The sequence below is a fragment of the Kogia breviceps genome, chromosome 10 (assembly GCF_026419965.1).
Source record: "Kogia breviceps isolate mKogBre1 chromosome 10, mKogBre1 haplotype 1, whole genome shotgun sequence".
Lineage (NCBI taxonomy): Eukaryota > Metazoa > Chordata > Mammalia > Artiodactyla > Physeteridae > Kogia > Kogia breviceps.
The window spans coordinates 39,474,221-39,491,193 of NC_081319.1; the positions used below are offsets into that span (position 1 = coordinate 39,474,221).

A 16,973-nucleotide genomic window follows, 5' to 3' on the forward strand; every position below is an offset into this window, starting at 1 on the left:
GCAAAACTTTCCAAGTATCCACAAACTTAAAATATATGGAGACTTCCCTCGTGGTCCAGTAGGTAAGACTCTGCATTCCCAATGCAGGGGTCCCCTGTTCGATCCCTGGTCGGAGAACTAGATCCCGCATGAGTGCTGCAACTAAGAAGTCTGCATGCTGCAACTGAAGATTCCTCATGCTGTAACTAACACCCGGCACAATCAAAATAAATAAATAAATATTTTTAAAAATATATATGATTTGTTTTCAGTAATTGCATTTCAAGTCCCTAGATCATCACAAATTTTATTATATATTTTAATAAAGGAGATGAAGTAAATATGGGATTCCTGAGTCCCATGTTTACTTATTTCTTTGATGGTCGAGCTTTTTTCTTCCATTCACACTAGCAGAATTTCCTCCATCTAAAGTCTAGATTTAGAATCCAGACAATTTTTGGACTTCCCTGGCAGTGCAGTGGTTAAGAATCCACCTGTCAATGCAGGGGACACGGGTTTGAGCCCTGGTCTGGGAAGATCCCACATGCCGGGGAGCAAAAACTCCTGTGTGCCACAACTATTGAACCTGCACTCTAGCGCCCACGAGCCACAACTACTGAAGCCCACGTGCCTAAAGCTTTTGCTCTGCGACAAGAGAAGCCACCGCAATGAGAAGCCAGTGCACAGCAACAAAGAATAGACCCCGCTTGACGCAACCAGGGAAGACCCATGCACAGTGATGACCCAACGCAGCCAAAAATAAATAAATTTATTTTTTAAAAAAAGAATCTAGACAATTTTATACATATCACTATAAGGCCATTATTTAAGGCCATTATAACTACATATAGGTAATAAATCCTCTATTGTCTTCCATTTCAGTTTATGCTGACAGAGGAATTTATATAGCATGTGGTTTGGGGTTTAGAATGACTAGTCCCCAGGTTCCAGACCTAACTTACTCTTAAGAGTTCTCTTAAATGTAGTTGAAGAAATTCCATGGTTACGGCGACTATGCTTAACGACCACCTGGGGCTTGATGTGCTGTCTCAGGTTTACCTGTCCTCTCTGCATTCACCTGTCACCATGCTATCTGTATACATGCTTTTATATTCTCAGAGGGCAACGCTCCTTGCAGATGCTAGTACAACACCAGTAATGAAGAGGTAGTCATTCTTAGGTAGGACCTTAGCCATTCTAAGGTAAATGAAAACAGAAATGCACACATTAAAAACTTTCAAGGGCAGAGTTCCCTCTCTCTCTTATCCCCCAATCCCATTAAAGGAAGCATCAAAGGAGGAGAAAGGTTTCAGTGCACGCGACTATTTCCACAAGAAGGGCCTTGGCATGGTGATGGGCAGGGAGGAGTATGTGGGCTGAAGAGGGTGTCCTAAGGGGCACAGAGCCCTCCCATCTGACCCAGTCTTCAACTCTTGAGAATCCTGAAGCCACGGTGCGAGGCCCTCCAAGGGCCCCTACGGCTCCTCCATTTGGCCACAGGTTAAACTAGTCTCTCCCTCAGACTTTGTGGCCCCTCTGGCCTCCACCAGGCCCGCCTCAACCTCGTACAGTCACTCTCTCTCATTTTCAGTCTCTTCTTTTCTACCAGGAGACATGCTTTGGGCTCCCAGAGTAAATCATTCCTTGTCGTTTCCAGAGACCTCCAAGGGATTTTCCGTCATAATAAAGACCAATCCCAGTGGGTTTCCCTGGGTTCCGGTTCACCCTGACTTCCGGGGCGTACTCTCTTTCTCTCATCTCTGAGGCAGGCCAGGAGGCCGTGGTCCACAGCGCATCTGGCGAAAACAGTTCTCCAAGGATAAGCACAGAAGTCAAGTCCCTTGAAGAGCCATGGTGGTCTTTCGTCACAGGGAAAGGAAGGGCGACTAGGCACTCAAAGGTAAGACAAGTGGAGAAGCCAGCGCCCTGGGAAACTCCTCGAGATTCCCGGGAATACCGAACCCATCCGCGAGGACCCGACGGCTCCCCAATCCCCACCACCTTCACCCCACCCCGCTCCAGCCCGCCCTGTCCAAACCCCTCTGGCCTCCACCTCTGAGGGCTGACTCACGCCCGACCTGGGGTTGCGGGATCTGTCTCGAGGCCACTTGGTCCCGCGGAGGCAGCCTAAGCTGCGTGGCCACGCCCCCAGGGCGCGCTCTGACCAATGAGATTACTCCTCGCCCCCTGGGCTTCGCCCCCGTTGGCACGCTACTAACGGTTTTAACGGTCTTAACGGTTTCAACCGTTAACCATTTAATCGTGGGCCTGGCCTGCTGACCTACATTTCGCCAGGCACCAGTGTGCAACACACCCACCTACGCACATCTCACGAGATGGACCCTCACACCTCCACACTCACACCCTGCAGTCCACCCACACCTCACCAGGCATCCTTAGCTGATGCAGACCCTCTCAGTATTCAACGCACAGTAGTTATAGATGGCTGGCTAAGTCATGAAATGGGATGAGATCACGAATGAAGGAGTATGGATGGAAAACAGATTGTATTGAGTCCAAGGACACACAACATTTAGAGGCTTAGATGAGGAAAAAGCAGCAAAGGAGCCAGAGTGGGAGTGGTTAGGGATAGGGGAGGAACCTCAGAAGAGTGAGGTGCTGTGGAAGCCACCTGGACCATCCTTCAAAGAGGAGGAGGTTAACTGTGTCAAATGCTGATGATGAGTCAAGGAAAATGAGGAGTGATAATTAATTATTGGTGACTTTGAAGGGAGCAGTTTTAGTGATGTAGTGGGGACAAAAACCTGATTGGTGTGTCGTTTCAAAAGACATCGCTGGGGCTTCCCTGGTGGCGCAGTGGTTGGGAGTCCTCCTGCCAATGCAGGAGATGCGAGTTCGTGCCCCGTTCCGGGAGGATCCCACATGCCGCGGAGCGCCTGGGCCCGTGAGCCATGGCTGTTGAGCCTGCGCGTCCGGAGCCTGTGCTCCGCAACGGGAGAGGCCACAACAGTGAGAGGCCCCCCCACACACACAAAAAAAGCAAAAAAAAGACATCGCTGATAAAGGACTGGTATCCAAAATGTATTAAAAAACTCAACAATAAAAAAATTAAGTTGGCCGAAGATCTAGACGCCTCCCCAGAGAAGATGCACAGATGGGAAATAAACATAAGAAAACTGCTCAACATTATATGCATTAGGGAAATGCAAAATAAAACAGATAGCACTATGCAACTTTAAGAATTGCCAAAAGCCCAGAATGCTGGCAACACAAAATGCTGGTGAGGCTGTGGAGCAACAGGAACTCTCATTTGTTGCTGATGGGAAAACTGAATGGTACAGCCACTTTGGAAGATGTTCTGGCAGTTTCTTATAAAATTAAATATACTCTTACCATATGATCCAGCAGTCATGCTCTTTGGTATTTACCCAAAGGAGTTGAAAATTTATGCCTACACAAAAACCTGCACATGGATGTTTATAGCAGCTTTATTCATAATTGCCAAAACTTGGAAGCAACCAAGATGTCATCTTCAGTAGGTGAATGGATAAACTGTGGTACATCCAGACAATGGATTATTCAGGACTAAAATATCTATCAAGCTATGAAAAGTCATGGAGGGAACTTAAATGCATTGTACTAAGTGAAAGGAGCCAATCTTGAAAAGGCTACATACTGCAGGATTCTAAACAGTATGACATTCTGGAAAAGGCAAAACTATGGAGGTAGTAAAAGATCAGTAGTTGCCAGGGGTTAGAGGGGGAGGGTGGGCTGAATAAGTGGAGCACAGAGGATTTTTAGGGCAGTGAAACTTTTCTTTTTGATACTATAATGGTGCATACATGTCATTATACATTTGTCCAATCCCATAGAAGGAAAAACACCAAGAGTGAACTCTAAGGTAATCTATGGACTTTGGGTGATAATTCTGTGTCAATTTAGGGTCAGCATTTATAATAAATGTACTATTCTGTATGTGTGGGAGCAGGAGGTATATGAGAAATCTATGGACCTTCCACTCCATTTTGCTTTGAACCAAAAACTATTTTAAAAAGTCTATTAAAAAATAAATTTTAAAAAAAGAGCAAGAGGAGAGATTTGGCATATCCATACAATGGAAAACTACTAAGCAATAAAAAGGAATGAACAACTGATAGGCACAGTGACATGGATAATTCTCAAAATAATTATACTGAGTGAGAGAAGACAGACACACAAAAGAATACATATTGAATGATTCCACTTACATAAAGTTCTAGAAAATGCAAATTATAGTGACAGAAAGCCAAACAGCAGTTGCCTGGGGCCAATGAGTGCCATAGAGAAGGAATACTAATGGGCAGAAAGAAACTTCAGGGTGATGGATATGTTTACTACCTAGACTGTGGTTATGTTTCATAGATGTGTACATAGATTAAAATGGGTCAAGTTGTACAATTTTTTTGTTTTTGGCAGTGCCCCGCGGCTTGTAAGATCTTAGTTTCCTGACCAGGGATTGAACTTGGGCCCTCGGCAGTGGAAGTACAGAGACCTAACCACTGGACCACCAGGTAATTCCCTCTACAACTTTTTGACTTACTATTTTTAAGATTTATCTCTGTGGATTCAAGTATCTGTAACCAACTTACAGTAACTCCAGTATTTCATTGTTTGATTATAGGCCAATTTTCTCATTGTCCTCTTGATAAACATTCAGCCTGTTTATAGTTTTTCCCCTATACAGATAAAGCAATGAACATTTTTGTAGTTGTGAATACATGTGAGAGGGGATCTCCAGGGTTACTATACTAATAGGGTGGACTTTCTGGCTAGTAAGGCTTGTGCCAGTGACAAAACCCTACTGAGTGTTTCCTGTTTTTGAACTTTTCATTGGCACAGTTTTAGAGGCTAATCGCCAGCTTCTTTGGGTTAGTAAAAGGAGTGAACTGTTCATGTCCCTGTGTTGTAAATGAGAGAGACAATAATCTGCCCAAGGCTAGCTTGGGATGGAACCATGGTGTCAGATACTTTCATGCTGCTTCTTTTGCTCCTCTGTTATTCTCTCTCCTCCTTCATTTGGGCCCTTGTAACATTCACCAACATTTGCCACCAATTAGTGTTCCCAGTCACCACAAACTCCTGAGAAGTTGACAGAGCCTTATTCTGAAGCAGGATTTTTATCCTAAGAGCTACCAGCCCCTTTAGCATTTCTTCTAACTCCATGAAATGTGTTATAAATTTATATCCCTGGCAGTATGGTTGCAGTTTTAAAAATGCAGGATTTGCCTTTAAAATGTTCACTATTTCATTGACTGTGAGTTCATCAGACTCCACTGTGGAGCCTTATATAAGAACTCTCCCAAGCTGTTAATGCTGAGGGACAGATTTTTCTCAGAGAGAAGTAAGAACAGAACAGGAAGCACAGAGGGGTAGCAGACTGGGCACTGCCTCAACAATCAGGAGCATTGTGTAGTCACAACATCCCTTTGTCACTAAGCAACAAGAAGTTGACCTGCTGAGATGCTCTTTCTCCAGAAGTAGCCTCAAAAAGACAAGAGGGAAGTTTGCCTTTTCTGCTCCTTTCCCAGAAAGATGCAAAGTGCTTTAGTAGGCTCCTGGGTAAGGGTGTACTTTACATTAATCCTAGCCCCTGGCCCTGGGGTAGTACCTGAAATATGAATTACTCATGAGAGTAAAGTGAGAATGGTTTCCTCCAGCATCCAGGCTAGAGGAGGACCCCAAACTGCCTACTCCCCTTCTGCCATTCTGAGGTCCCCCTACAGCTTATCTAGTCTTCCTGACACCATGCCCTCTTCCATGTGTGCTGGTCTCATGCCTGGATTAGCTGATCCTCTTAGTCCTCTAGCCACACCATTTATTCCCAGTCCTTTGTTTGATCCCTCCCAAATTTCTGTAGTTTGACTGCTCTCTAGACTGGGAACATCTTGAGGCTAAAGACTGCTTTCTTCTATCTGTATGTCCCATGCCTGGAATACAGTAAAGGCCCAGTAAATACTGTTGAAATAAACTGAATAGAGAGAAAGGAGTGTTTGACAGTAGTAGAAAGATGGACAGACGAGTTGGATGACCCAAGCCCTCAGTAGGAAGAAAAGATAAAGGGCTTCCCAGGCACACTTAGGAGCCCGCTTTGATGGCCAGAGGCCAGCTGGGAACAGATTCTTTCTGCTCAGGACTATGATCATGGCGTGGACTAGACACACTGTTCTCTCCAGGGGGTATTCAGGTCAGTGAGGTAGGGCCATAGGAGTTCCCTGGCCAGAGATGGTCATCCATGTTGTCAGCCTAATGACATCAGCACAGTACAGCTTCTTATACCCCCAATAGGTGCTCATTTCTGTCTTCTGCCAGTCCTTGTCTCTGAAATTCTCTCCAGAAGGTATCCACTGTTGGTGAAGAACTTCTTTGGGAAAGTTCCTCCTTTGTTTAGGTGCCCCAGTTTCAGAGGGTGCCCTACTTGCCCCAGAATAACAAAGTGTGTAGCAAACAGGTGTTCATGACTTTGTCAATAGATGCAGAATATGTATCCATTTAATCCTGGCTTTTCAGTGACCGTTGACCTCTATTAACAATGCAGGGAAGACAATGAAGGGGACTTTCTCTCAGATCACCCAGGGAAGGACCACGCTACTAGATGGTGTCCCTGTTCTCAAAACTCTGCTCAGTGCTTCCTAAGTCACCCCAACTCAGAACCTGTCTGGTCCCCTTCCCTGCTGAAGTCTTCCCTTGCTCTTGGAAGAGAATCCACAGTCTAGGTCCTGTCCCTCCCTGACCTCACCTTACTTCTCCTTGTCTTGTTCACAGTCTTTTAGTCAATAAGGCCTCTTTTTTTTTGTTTGTTTTCGGTTCTTCCAACACAACTCTCTCTCTGGTCTCTGAATCTTTGCACTTGCAGTTCTCACCACATAGAATGCTCTTCTGCTGCCCCTCACATGGCTGACTTCTTCAAGTACCACGCCCATTGTCATGAGATGCTGTCCCTACTCCCTGTGGCTCTTGATCTAGTCATCTGGTTCTTTCTTCCCTGACTCTATTCACTTGTCTTGCTCCCTCACCAGAAGGAAGGTTGATAGGGGCAGGGTCTTTCTGTCTTTTCACAGCTGTGTGTGTCCCCAGCCCATATTAGGGCCCTATGAAGAAAGAAAGAGAGAGAGAAAGGAAGGAAGCAGGGGAGGGAGGGGGGAGGAAGGAAGGAAGGCACCCTTTCCTTACAGACATAACCCTCCCAGGTGGGCCAGCACAGCTGAGACCAACTGTTCTAATGATGGATGGAGACACGTCTCTGTTGGCCCCTCTCCAGGGTGTCCCTCCTCCTCTGACTTTTTATTCTGTTAGGAACTCCCAGGAGAGGCTTCTAGCCTGGGGGCTCTGAGGTCTAGGACTCAGGCTGGGGGTTGGGGTGGGATTCACCCTCAAGCCTGCCTTGTTACAGCACAACAGTGGCTTCTATGGGCACTGCAGAGGCCAATTCAAGAGTGAAAGTGCTCGAGAATATCGCCTTGCAGCCAAGCCCCAGCCCCCAACAGCAGCGCTGTCAGGTATGAGGCAGCCCTGGGTGCAGCTGCGGCGGCTGGGCCAGATTCTGCTTCTCTCAGGCCCCAAAAGCAATATCCTCAACCCTACCACAACTGGACTGACACTTGAGGCCAGCCTATCCCCAGGACTTACATGAGGCCTGGCCCCTCTTCCCTGAAATGTCAGGTCCTCCCCCTATAGATACGTGGGTAGAGAAGAGCCAGTACCAGACTGGACAGTTTTGCACACTGCTCCTTCTAGATGGAGGAAGAGTCAGGGCCCAGGTGGGGTGGGTGGCCATGGAGAGAGAGCCTCCAGAACCCAAGAAGTAAGCCTTGAGTTTCTCAGACCACTGTCCTTCAGCACAGATTCCTTGATGCTATGAAAGTCAATGGTCTAGCTCACAGTCAGCCTCGTAGTCCAGGGGCTCAGGAGTGAGTAGGAGGCCTCCTCTGGTCAGTAAAACAGCATAGAAAGTGGCAGGTATCCACCCCCATGCCTAACCAAGGAGGACTGGAAAAGAATGATGGCAGAATCGGCCTAGGGTGGCTGGAAAAGGCTTCCAGATAACAGGAGAGGGACGCAGGGCTGCAGGCCCTCCACTTCTTCCAGGCCTAGAGACAAGGAGGGGACACTGAGCATAGTCAGTGTCCCCAGAGTAAAAAGCCCACTTAAAACAGGAGAAGTCAGGAGGGTATACATATAAAGGAGTAGGTGTGGGAGCTTCAGGGAAAGGCATTCTCACAGGATGGTAACAACCAAGTGGTCAGTACTGCTGGGCCTGAAGGAACAAGGGGAAGGCATGGTTCCTAGAACCCAGAAGGAGAGAGTGGTATGGAGAGGGCTATCCTGAGAGAAGTGGTGATTTCGGGTGGAGAGACCAGACCCTACAGACAGGTAGGGGTGGGCCTGGAAGGGAGCCAGGAGAAGAAACACCTCCTCCCTCCTTCCCTCCATCTCCTTTCCAGGCTTCCTTTCAGGTCAGAGGGAGGTCAACCTGGTGAGAAGTGTGCTCACATCAGACTCCTGGGAAAGATCAGGGTGGAGGAGGGCAGAGGGGGACCTGGAGGTGTGCCTGGAACATGTTCCATCCACTGCAGCTTCTTGTTTCCCAGCCTCTAGCCAGGTCCTACTTGACTGGCCATCTGGATTCTCTACAAATTGCTTTCCCAGGCCAAGAGCAGGATCTTGGAGTCTGCCATGCTACAGAGCCTGAACTTCCTTAGCATACCCAGTTGGAACGGCTGCCTGGTACTGCCTACTGAGCCAGGCCCAAATGCAACTCCAGACTGCTCGTCAGGGGCCACCTCCCTTGAGAGAGTGATGAGGTCTATGTAGTGCAGGGACAGAAGTAACCTGGGCACTTCCTGCTGGGTGTCTGTAGTAGTCCTCAGTGGCAGCTCTCATCCCAAAGACCTGAATGTCCCCCAGGAACAGAGTAGAGGACATATTGGGGGACATGTGTTTTTTTGTTGTTTTTTTGTTTTTTTTTCCGGTATGCGGGCCTCTCCCGTTGCGGAGCGCAGGCTCCGGACGCGCAGGCCTAGCAGCCATGGCTCGCGGTCTTAGTTGCTCCGCGTCATGTGGGATCTTCCCGGACCAGGGCACGAACCCGTGTCCCCTGCATCGGCAGGCGGATTCTCAACCACTGCGCCACCAGGGAAGCCCTGGGGGACATGTTTTGATTGAAGTGAAGTCTTGTTACATGTTGGCATTATCAGCAACCCCAAAATAGCATGGTCTGTGTATCTTGGGCTTAGGTTGTACAAATGCCAAGTCTCCTGACTCTTTCTAGATCTAAAGCTGTTTTAATTAGTGGGACTACTCAGGGAAGGTGCACATTCTTTTTTCTTATTTGCTGAGAGATACCAAGTGTCAGCTGGCTGACTGCAGCTATTCTTGTTGAAAACCTTTCCAAGATGTGGCAGCTACTTACCTTTAGTTTGGGGCAGGTAGAAATTTTGTCATTCAGATGCAAGAAGATTCTTTTTTCTTTGTATTCTTCTTTTTCTTTTTTTCTTCTAAACCAGATTAGTTTATTTCTAGCCTTCACCTGTCTGCCTCTTGGGAAATGTAATCCTGGTCTTGTTTGTTCTTAAGGTCAGATCAGAGTGCCGGGGCTCATAGTTGGAGGCAGGTCCTCCGTTGGTGGTGCCGTGATTGCTGTGTCTCTGCCTCTGCCCCACCCCCCACCATGCCTCAGTCTGCCACAGGGACTCCTCACTCAGTACCCCATTAAATGCACACTGCCCAGCCTCCAGAGAGGCCCTTAGTCCTCCCACAGGCAAACACTGACCCATCCCAGGAAACCTACTTCTCCTCCAAAGCCTCTTTAGCTCGAACCCTAGCCCAAGCCCTACCTGCTCAGAGACCACGGATTTTCCCACCTGAGTGGAAAAGGAGCTTTAGATGGTTTAGAAGCAAAGATGCAGGTGAAATTCTCCTCAGGGACAAGAATACTTAGAACTGCCTGGGTGGAGAGGAAATGACTGCACTTTTCACTAGACTCCCACAGTTGTGAGAATAAAACTCAAGTCAGTGGGAGTCGATAGATTATCCTGTCACTGTAAGAATAGTGAGTTTCCAAATTCAGACCTGCCTCCAACAGCAGAGGCATCCACATTCTAGGGCTGTGTACAATTTATAGCTAAGGGTAGAGATGGGGGAGGGATTGGGGAGGCAACTGGAACATGCCCCAGACCTCCAGATTTTTTAATTGAATTTTTTATTGGGATGGTTGTAGATTCAGAAACAGTTGTAAGAATTAGTAAAGAGAGATCCCTTTTACGCTTTGCCCAGTTTCCCCCAATGGTAACATTTTGCATATCTATAGTAAAATATCACGACCAGGACGTTGACATTGCTGCAATCTACCTATTTCATTCAGATTTCCTCATTTGTGTGTGTGTATTAAGATCTATAAAATCTTGGAATTCTCTGGTGGTCCAGTGGTTAGGACTCCACGCTCTCACTGCTGAGGGCCTGTGTTCGATCCCTGGTCAGGGAACTAAGACCCCACAAGCTATGTGGCATGGCCATAAAAACCCATAAAAATCTATAAAATCTTTTAAAAATTAATTTTAATAACAGTATAGCTGATTTACAATGTTGTGTTAGTTTCTGCTATATAGCAAAGTGAATCAATTATACGTATACATATATCCACTCTTTTTTAGATTCTACTCCCATATAGGTCGTTAAAGAGTATTGAGTAGAGTTCCCTGTTCTATACAGTACGTTCTTATTAGTTATCTATTTTATATATAGTAGTGTGTATATGTCAATCCCAATCTCCCACTTTATCCATCCCCCCGCTTTCCCCCTTGGTAACCATAAGTTTGCTTTCTATATCTGTGACTCTATTTCTGTTCTGTAAATAGGTTCATTTGTACCATTTTTGTAGATTCCACATATAAATGATATCACATGATATTTGTTGTTCTCTGTCTGACTTACTTCACTCTGTATGACAAGTTCTAGGTCCATCCATGTTGCTGCAAATGGCATTATTTCTTTCTTTTTTATGGCTGAGTGGTATTCCATTGTATATATGTACCACATCTGCTTTATCCATTCCTCTACTGATGGATATTTAGGTTGCTTCCATGTCCTGGCTATTATAAATAGTGCTACAATGAACATTGGGGTACACGTATCTTTTTGAATTATGGTTTTCTCCAGATATATGCCCAGGAATGGGCTTGTTGGATCATATGCTAGCTCTATTTTTAGCTTTTTAAGTAATCTTCATACTGTTCTCCATAGTGGCTGTTACCAATTTAAATTCCCACCAACAATGTAGGAGGGTTCCCTTTTCTCCACATCCTCTCCAGCATTTATTGTTTATAGATTTTTTCATGATGGCCATTCTGACTGGTGTGAGGTGATACCTCATTGTAGTTGTGATTTGCATTTCTCTAACAATTAATGATGTTGAGCATCTTTTCATGTGCCTCCTGGCCATCTGTATGTCTTCTTTGGAGAAATGTCTATTTAGATCTTCTGCCCATTTTTTGATTGGGTTGTTTGTTTTTTTGATATTGAGCTGCATGAGCTCTTTGTATATTGTGGAGATTAATCCCTTGTTGGTCACTTCATTCGCAAAAGAAAAAAAGAGATCTATAAAATCTTATCACCTGTGTAGGTTTGTGCATCCAGCACCACAGTCAAGATACTGACCAACATCACAAGGATCCCTGGTCCTGCCCTTTTATAACCATCAGCCTCTCATTCCTCCACCCTTCCCCTGTCCCTAACTGCTATTTTTCCTCCATTTCTAAAATTTTGTGACTTCAAAAACGTTATGTAAGGGCTTCCCTGGTGGCACAGTGGTTGAGAATCTGCCTGCCGATGCAGGGGACACGGGTTCGTGCCCCGGTCTGGGAAGATCCCACACGCCACGGAGCTGCTGGGCCCATGAGCCATGGCCAGTGAGCCTGTGCGGAGCCTGTGCTCCACAACGGGAGAGGCCACAACAGTGAGAGGCCCATGTACCACACACACACACACACACACACACACACACACACACACACAAAGTTATGTAAATGGAATGATACAGCATGCGACCTTTGGGGAATGGCTTTTCTTGCTCAGCATAATTTCCTGAAGAGTCCTCCAAGTTGTGTGTATCAACGGTTCAATTTTCCATTACTGAGTAGTATTTTGTGGTATGTATATAGCAGTTTACTTAACCATTCATCTATTAAAATGTATCTGGGCTGATTCCAGTTTTTACCTCTTACAAATAAAGTTGCTATGAACATTTGTGTACAGGTTTTTGGGTGAACATACATTTTCATTTCTTTGGAATAAATACTTAGGAGTGCAATTGCTGGGTCATATGATAGTTGCATTTATTTATTTATTTTAAATATTTTATTTATTTATTTATTTATTTATTTGGCTGCACCAGGTCTTAGTTTCGGCACACGGGATCTTCATTGCTGCGTTGAGGGATCTTTAGTTGCAGCATGCAGGATCTTTTTTTAGTTGCAACATGCAGAATCTTTTAGTTGTAGGCATGCAGACTCTTAGTTGCGGCATGTAGGATCTTGTTCCCTGACCAGGGATAGAACCTGGCCCCCTGCAGTGGGAGCTCAGAGTCTTAGCCATTGGACCACCAGGGAAGTCCCCATAGTTGCATTTAAGTTGTTTGTTTGGTTTTTTAATGTGGATGAAAATTTTTTTTAATTGAAGGAAAGATCTTTCAATTCTACAGCACTTTACAATTTTCAAAAGTTTCACACACATGATTTCATATAATCCCATAATAACTCTTTTTTTCCCCTACCCCTATATTGTACCTCCTGCATGTTAAGTTGTGTTTTTTTTTAACTGTCAAACTGTTTTCCAGAGTGGCTGTTTTACATTTTACATTCCCACCTGCAATGAGCAAATGATTGTATTTCTCTGCATTCTCACCAACATTTGGTGTTGTCTCTATTTTTTATTTTAGCCATTCTGATTGATGTGTCATGATAACCCACTGTGGGGTTTTTTGTTGTTGTTGTTGTTTTAGGCTGTGTTGGGTCGTCATTGTTGTGCACAGGTTTTCTCTAGTTGTGGTGAGCGGGGGCTACTCTTCGTTGTGGTGTGCGGGCTTCTCGTGGCTTCTCTTGTTGCGGAGCACAGGCTCTAGGCACGCAGGCTTCAGTAGTTGTGGCACATGGGCTCAGTAGTTGTGGCCTGCAGGCTCTAGAGAGCAGTCTCAGTAGTTGTGGCACACGGGCCTAGATGCTCCATGGCATGTGGGATCCTCCGGGGCCAGGGCTCGAACCCGTATCCCCTGCATTGGCAGGCAAACTCCTAACCACTGCACCACCAGGGAAGCCCTCTCACTGTGGTTTTAATTTGCATTTCCCTAATGTTCAGTGATGGTGAACATCTTTTCATGTGTTGTTTGCCATCTGTATACCCTCTTTGAAGAAATGTCTTCATGTCATTTGCCCTTTTTTTTTTTTTGGTGGTACAAGGGCCTCTCACTGTTGTGGCCTCTCCCGTTGCGGAGCACAGGCTCCGGACGCGCAGGCTCAGCGGCCATGGCCCACAGGCCTAGCCGCTCCGCGACATATGGGATCTTCCCAGACCGGGGCACGAACCTGTGTCCCCTGCATCGGTAGGCGGACTCTCAACCACTGCGCCACCAGGGAAGCCTGTTTGCCCATTTTCTAATTGGATTGTTTATTTTGCTGTTCAGTTGTGAGAGTTCTTTATACATTCTAGATACTAGTCCTTTATTGGATATATGATTTGCAAATATTTTCTCTCAGTCTGTAACTTGTCTTTTCATCCTCTTCACATGGACTTTCACAGAGCAAAACTTTAAATTTTTGATGAGGTCTAATTTATTGATTTTTTTTCTTTTATGGCTCTTGCTTTTGGTGTCACATATAAGAACTCTTTGCCTAGCTCTAGATTCTGAAGATTTTCTATTTTTTTCCTAAAAGGACTCTGGGTTTTTAATCTCTTGTGTCAGTTTGCTTTATGAGGAATGAAAAGTAAGGCCAGCTGGCTTCCTACCTTCATGGAGCTTTCATTCGATTTGTAGAACACTGGCTGTCTAACGCAGGAGGTCCCAATAGGGGAGCTTGTTAAAGGTTCCACCCCAAAGATCCTGGTTCAGGGATCTGGGATGGAGCTAGCCCCTGACTTTTATCTAGGAACTTATTGTCAGCCATTGCTCATACCCCAACCCAGCCAAGATTGGACTCACCAGATCAGGTACTTCATTCTGGTCTGCAGCAGGAGAAGCTGAGTGGCTGAGGTGGAGGGACACTGGGGGCAGAGACCAGGCACAAAGGCAAGGTGGACGGTCTTGGGAGAGATTCCTGCTGAGGTCTAGGGGCCTGAGAGGTGGTCTCTCTCTGCCTGGGGATGTGGCATGGTTCTCTGGCCCCGAATGGGCTAAAGCAAATGCCCTGGGGACCTTCTTTCCCTGTTCATTGATTTAACAGCAAATATGTATTGAGCACAGTGCCAGGCTCAGTGTTGGAATTATAGATGTGAGTAAAACAGACGTAACCTTGCCCATGAGGTGCTTGTGTTCTAGTCAGGGGCATCGGATGGTAAACAGCAACATAATACATAGTAATACAGTATGTTAGAAGGTGAAAAATGCTGGGTTGGGGTGATGGGACTGCTGGTGTAGTAGTGGTCAAGGAAGGCCTCCCAAGAGGTAGGTGAGAGGGAGTCATGGCCAGCTGGGAGAAGAGTCCCAGGCAGAAGTAACTGGTAGTACAGAGGTCCAAGGTGGAAGTAGCTAGTGTATTTGAGGAACAGTGAGGATGCCAGTGTGGCTGGAGGTAATGGAGGAATCAATATCATGTGGGTCTTGTGGACCACTGTGATGACTTTGACTTTTAGAAACATGAGGAACTGTTGTGGATTTTTGACAAACAAGGAGTGTGATCTGATTTACATATTAAAAGAGTTATTCTTTCTGCTAAGAGGACAGTAGACTGGAGAGGCAAGCTTGGAAGTAGGGACACCAAGTGGAAAGCTCTTGCAGTAATTGAGGCATGAGGGGAAGGTGGCTTAGACCAGAGAAAGCAGCGGCCATGCTGAGAAGTGGTCTGATCCTGGGAACATATTGAAGGAAGTATCAGCAGGATTTCCTGGCACACTGGGTGTAGGGTGTGAAAGAAAAGAATCAAGGGGACTCCGAGGTGTTTGGCAAGATCTAGCTGCCGTGACCTGAGCTGGGAGAGACTATAGGTGGGGTGGTTTTGGGGAATGATCCAGAGCTCAGCCATGTGTTTGGAGATGCCCGTTAGACATTTACATGGGAATATGGAGCAGGTGGTTGGCTAATGAGTCTGGAGTTCAGGAGAGAGCTCAAGTTCTAAAGAGAAATCTCAGTTTCCAGGTGGTATTTAGGGCCAAGAGGCTGGGGTGCTGATGAGAGTGAAAGAGAGGAGGAGAGAGCTGGAGCCTAGTCCTGGATGATCTAAAGGACCCAATGTGAAACTTAAACCACTGCCCCACTAACGGCAGGATGTACTGGAAAATGCCTCAGCCCCTTCCTCAATCGGTGGCCCAGAGGCTTCTGTTTTGAGAGCACATGCTGGGATGAGATGTTCCAGGAATGAGGTGTTGCTTTAATTTGTATCTGCCCTTTCAGTGTGTTGGCAGTTTAGCAGTTTAAGGGTGGTGGCTCCTGGCAACTTCCCTCCATCATGGGGCCCTGAGTTAGCATCTTGGGGACAGGTAAGCATCATCTTTCCCCATTCACCTTCTTTTTCACTGTCTTTCAAGGAGCCAGCGTGGCAACATTTCTTCTCCAAGCATGACAACTGCACTCCCTTTGACAAACTGAGTGCTAGAGAGAAAGGAAAATGGGCAGACTCCCAGCCTAGGCTGAAGTTGAGGTAGGGTGAAGGGGATAAGACATTGCAGGGAGAGAGGGCTCTTTATACAGACAGAGGAGTGTCTGTCTTCCTGACAACCTCTTTCTTCTGGGAAACAGCCCATTCTACAAACAGAGGTGCCTCTGCTTTGATTTCCCCCACCAGCTTGCCTGACAATGTGCAAATATCTTAGGAGCCACTGACTTTCTTGGGGCTTCATTCACTCTGGAATGGAAGGCATGACTGGGGATGCAGGCCAAAGAGGCTGGGGTACAGGCCAGGGAGGCCAGACACAGGCCAGGCATCACCAGGAAGCCTTGGGTATAGGAGGGGCCCAAGGAATTGCCTGGTGCCAGGACTGTGGGCCAAGGGCCCGTACCGTTGAGGAGGGCCCCTACTGCCTGCTACAGGGAATCGGAAGGCGGAAAGACCTGGAGCGCCTGTGGCAGCAGCACACCTTCCTGCGCTGGGCACCCTGTGAACTGGAGTTGCGCCAGCCGCGGCCCCTTGAATCCTCCTACCAGGCTGATTTCCGGTCAGGGCCAGGACTCAGTGACCTCCCCCAGCACCTTGTCCACTTTGTGCAGATCCAGCATCCCCGTGCCAGCACCACCTACCAGCAGAACTTCTGCCAGCCATCCTGTGGTGGCCATTGTGGCAGTGAAAACATGGGGCCCCAGGCCCCAGTCACCAAAACACTGCCTGACCTCCGAGGGATCCCAAGACCCAAGCTGCTGCAGCATTACCTTCATGCTGGGGTCTCTGAGTATCTAAACTGGTCCAGAACATTAAACAAGGACAGCTAACTCAGTGTCCTGTCTGTGCTTGCAGCCCAAGAGATCTCAGAGGCTGGACAGCAGTAAGGCACAGCCAAGCCCTGCGCCTGGCTCCTATGTTGCTTGTGCCATGGAGCCTTGTGCTGGTTGGGGGAGGTGCTGCCTGGGGAGTGTTGCCAGTGAGTGAGAAGAGGTAAGGCCTGCAGGAGGCTAATGGTCCAGGAGTGTTACCTTTGCCACAGCAGGTGGGTTCCAGGACCCCAAATTCGTTCTTGCCACAAACTCAACTGTGAACCCCTTGCAATCAGTATGCTGCAGGGAAAGCAGAGTCAATGGCCCATACTAGTAGGCAGCAAAGACTGGAGGAGGAGGCAAGGGCTGGCAGCTTTGCTTTTTC

The 16,973-nt window shown here is 46.9% G+C and overlaps 2 protein-coding genes across 2 annotated transcripts in view; both read left to right on the forward strand.

The window, feature by feature from the left end:
* Positions 1-4,468: 4,468 nt before the first annotated feature.
* CCDC71 (coiled-coil domain containing 71) overlaps positions 4,469-16,973 on the forward strand; it is a 29,286-nt gene continuing 16,781 nt past the window's right edge. Inside the window, exon 1 of the mRNA XM_067044308.1 lies at positions 4,469-4,490. The gene's annotated coding sequence lies outside the window, so the exon portion shown is untranslated. The remainder of the gene's footprint in view (positions 4,491-16,973) is intronic.
* On the forward strand, positions 5,512-16,606 carry C10H3orf84 (chromosome 10 C3orf84 homolog). Its single transcript, XM_059076737.2, has 5 exons — positions 5,512-5,538; positions 7,370-7,470; positions 9,213-9,228; positions 15,709-15,771; positions 16,190-16,606. The coding sequence occupies exons 1-5, from the start codon at positions 5,512-5,514 to the stop codon at positions 16,604-16,606; spliced, it is 624 nt and encodes a 207-aa protein (XP_058932720.2).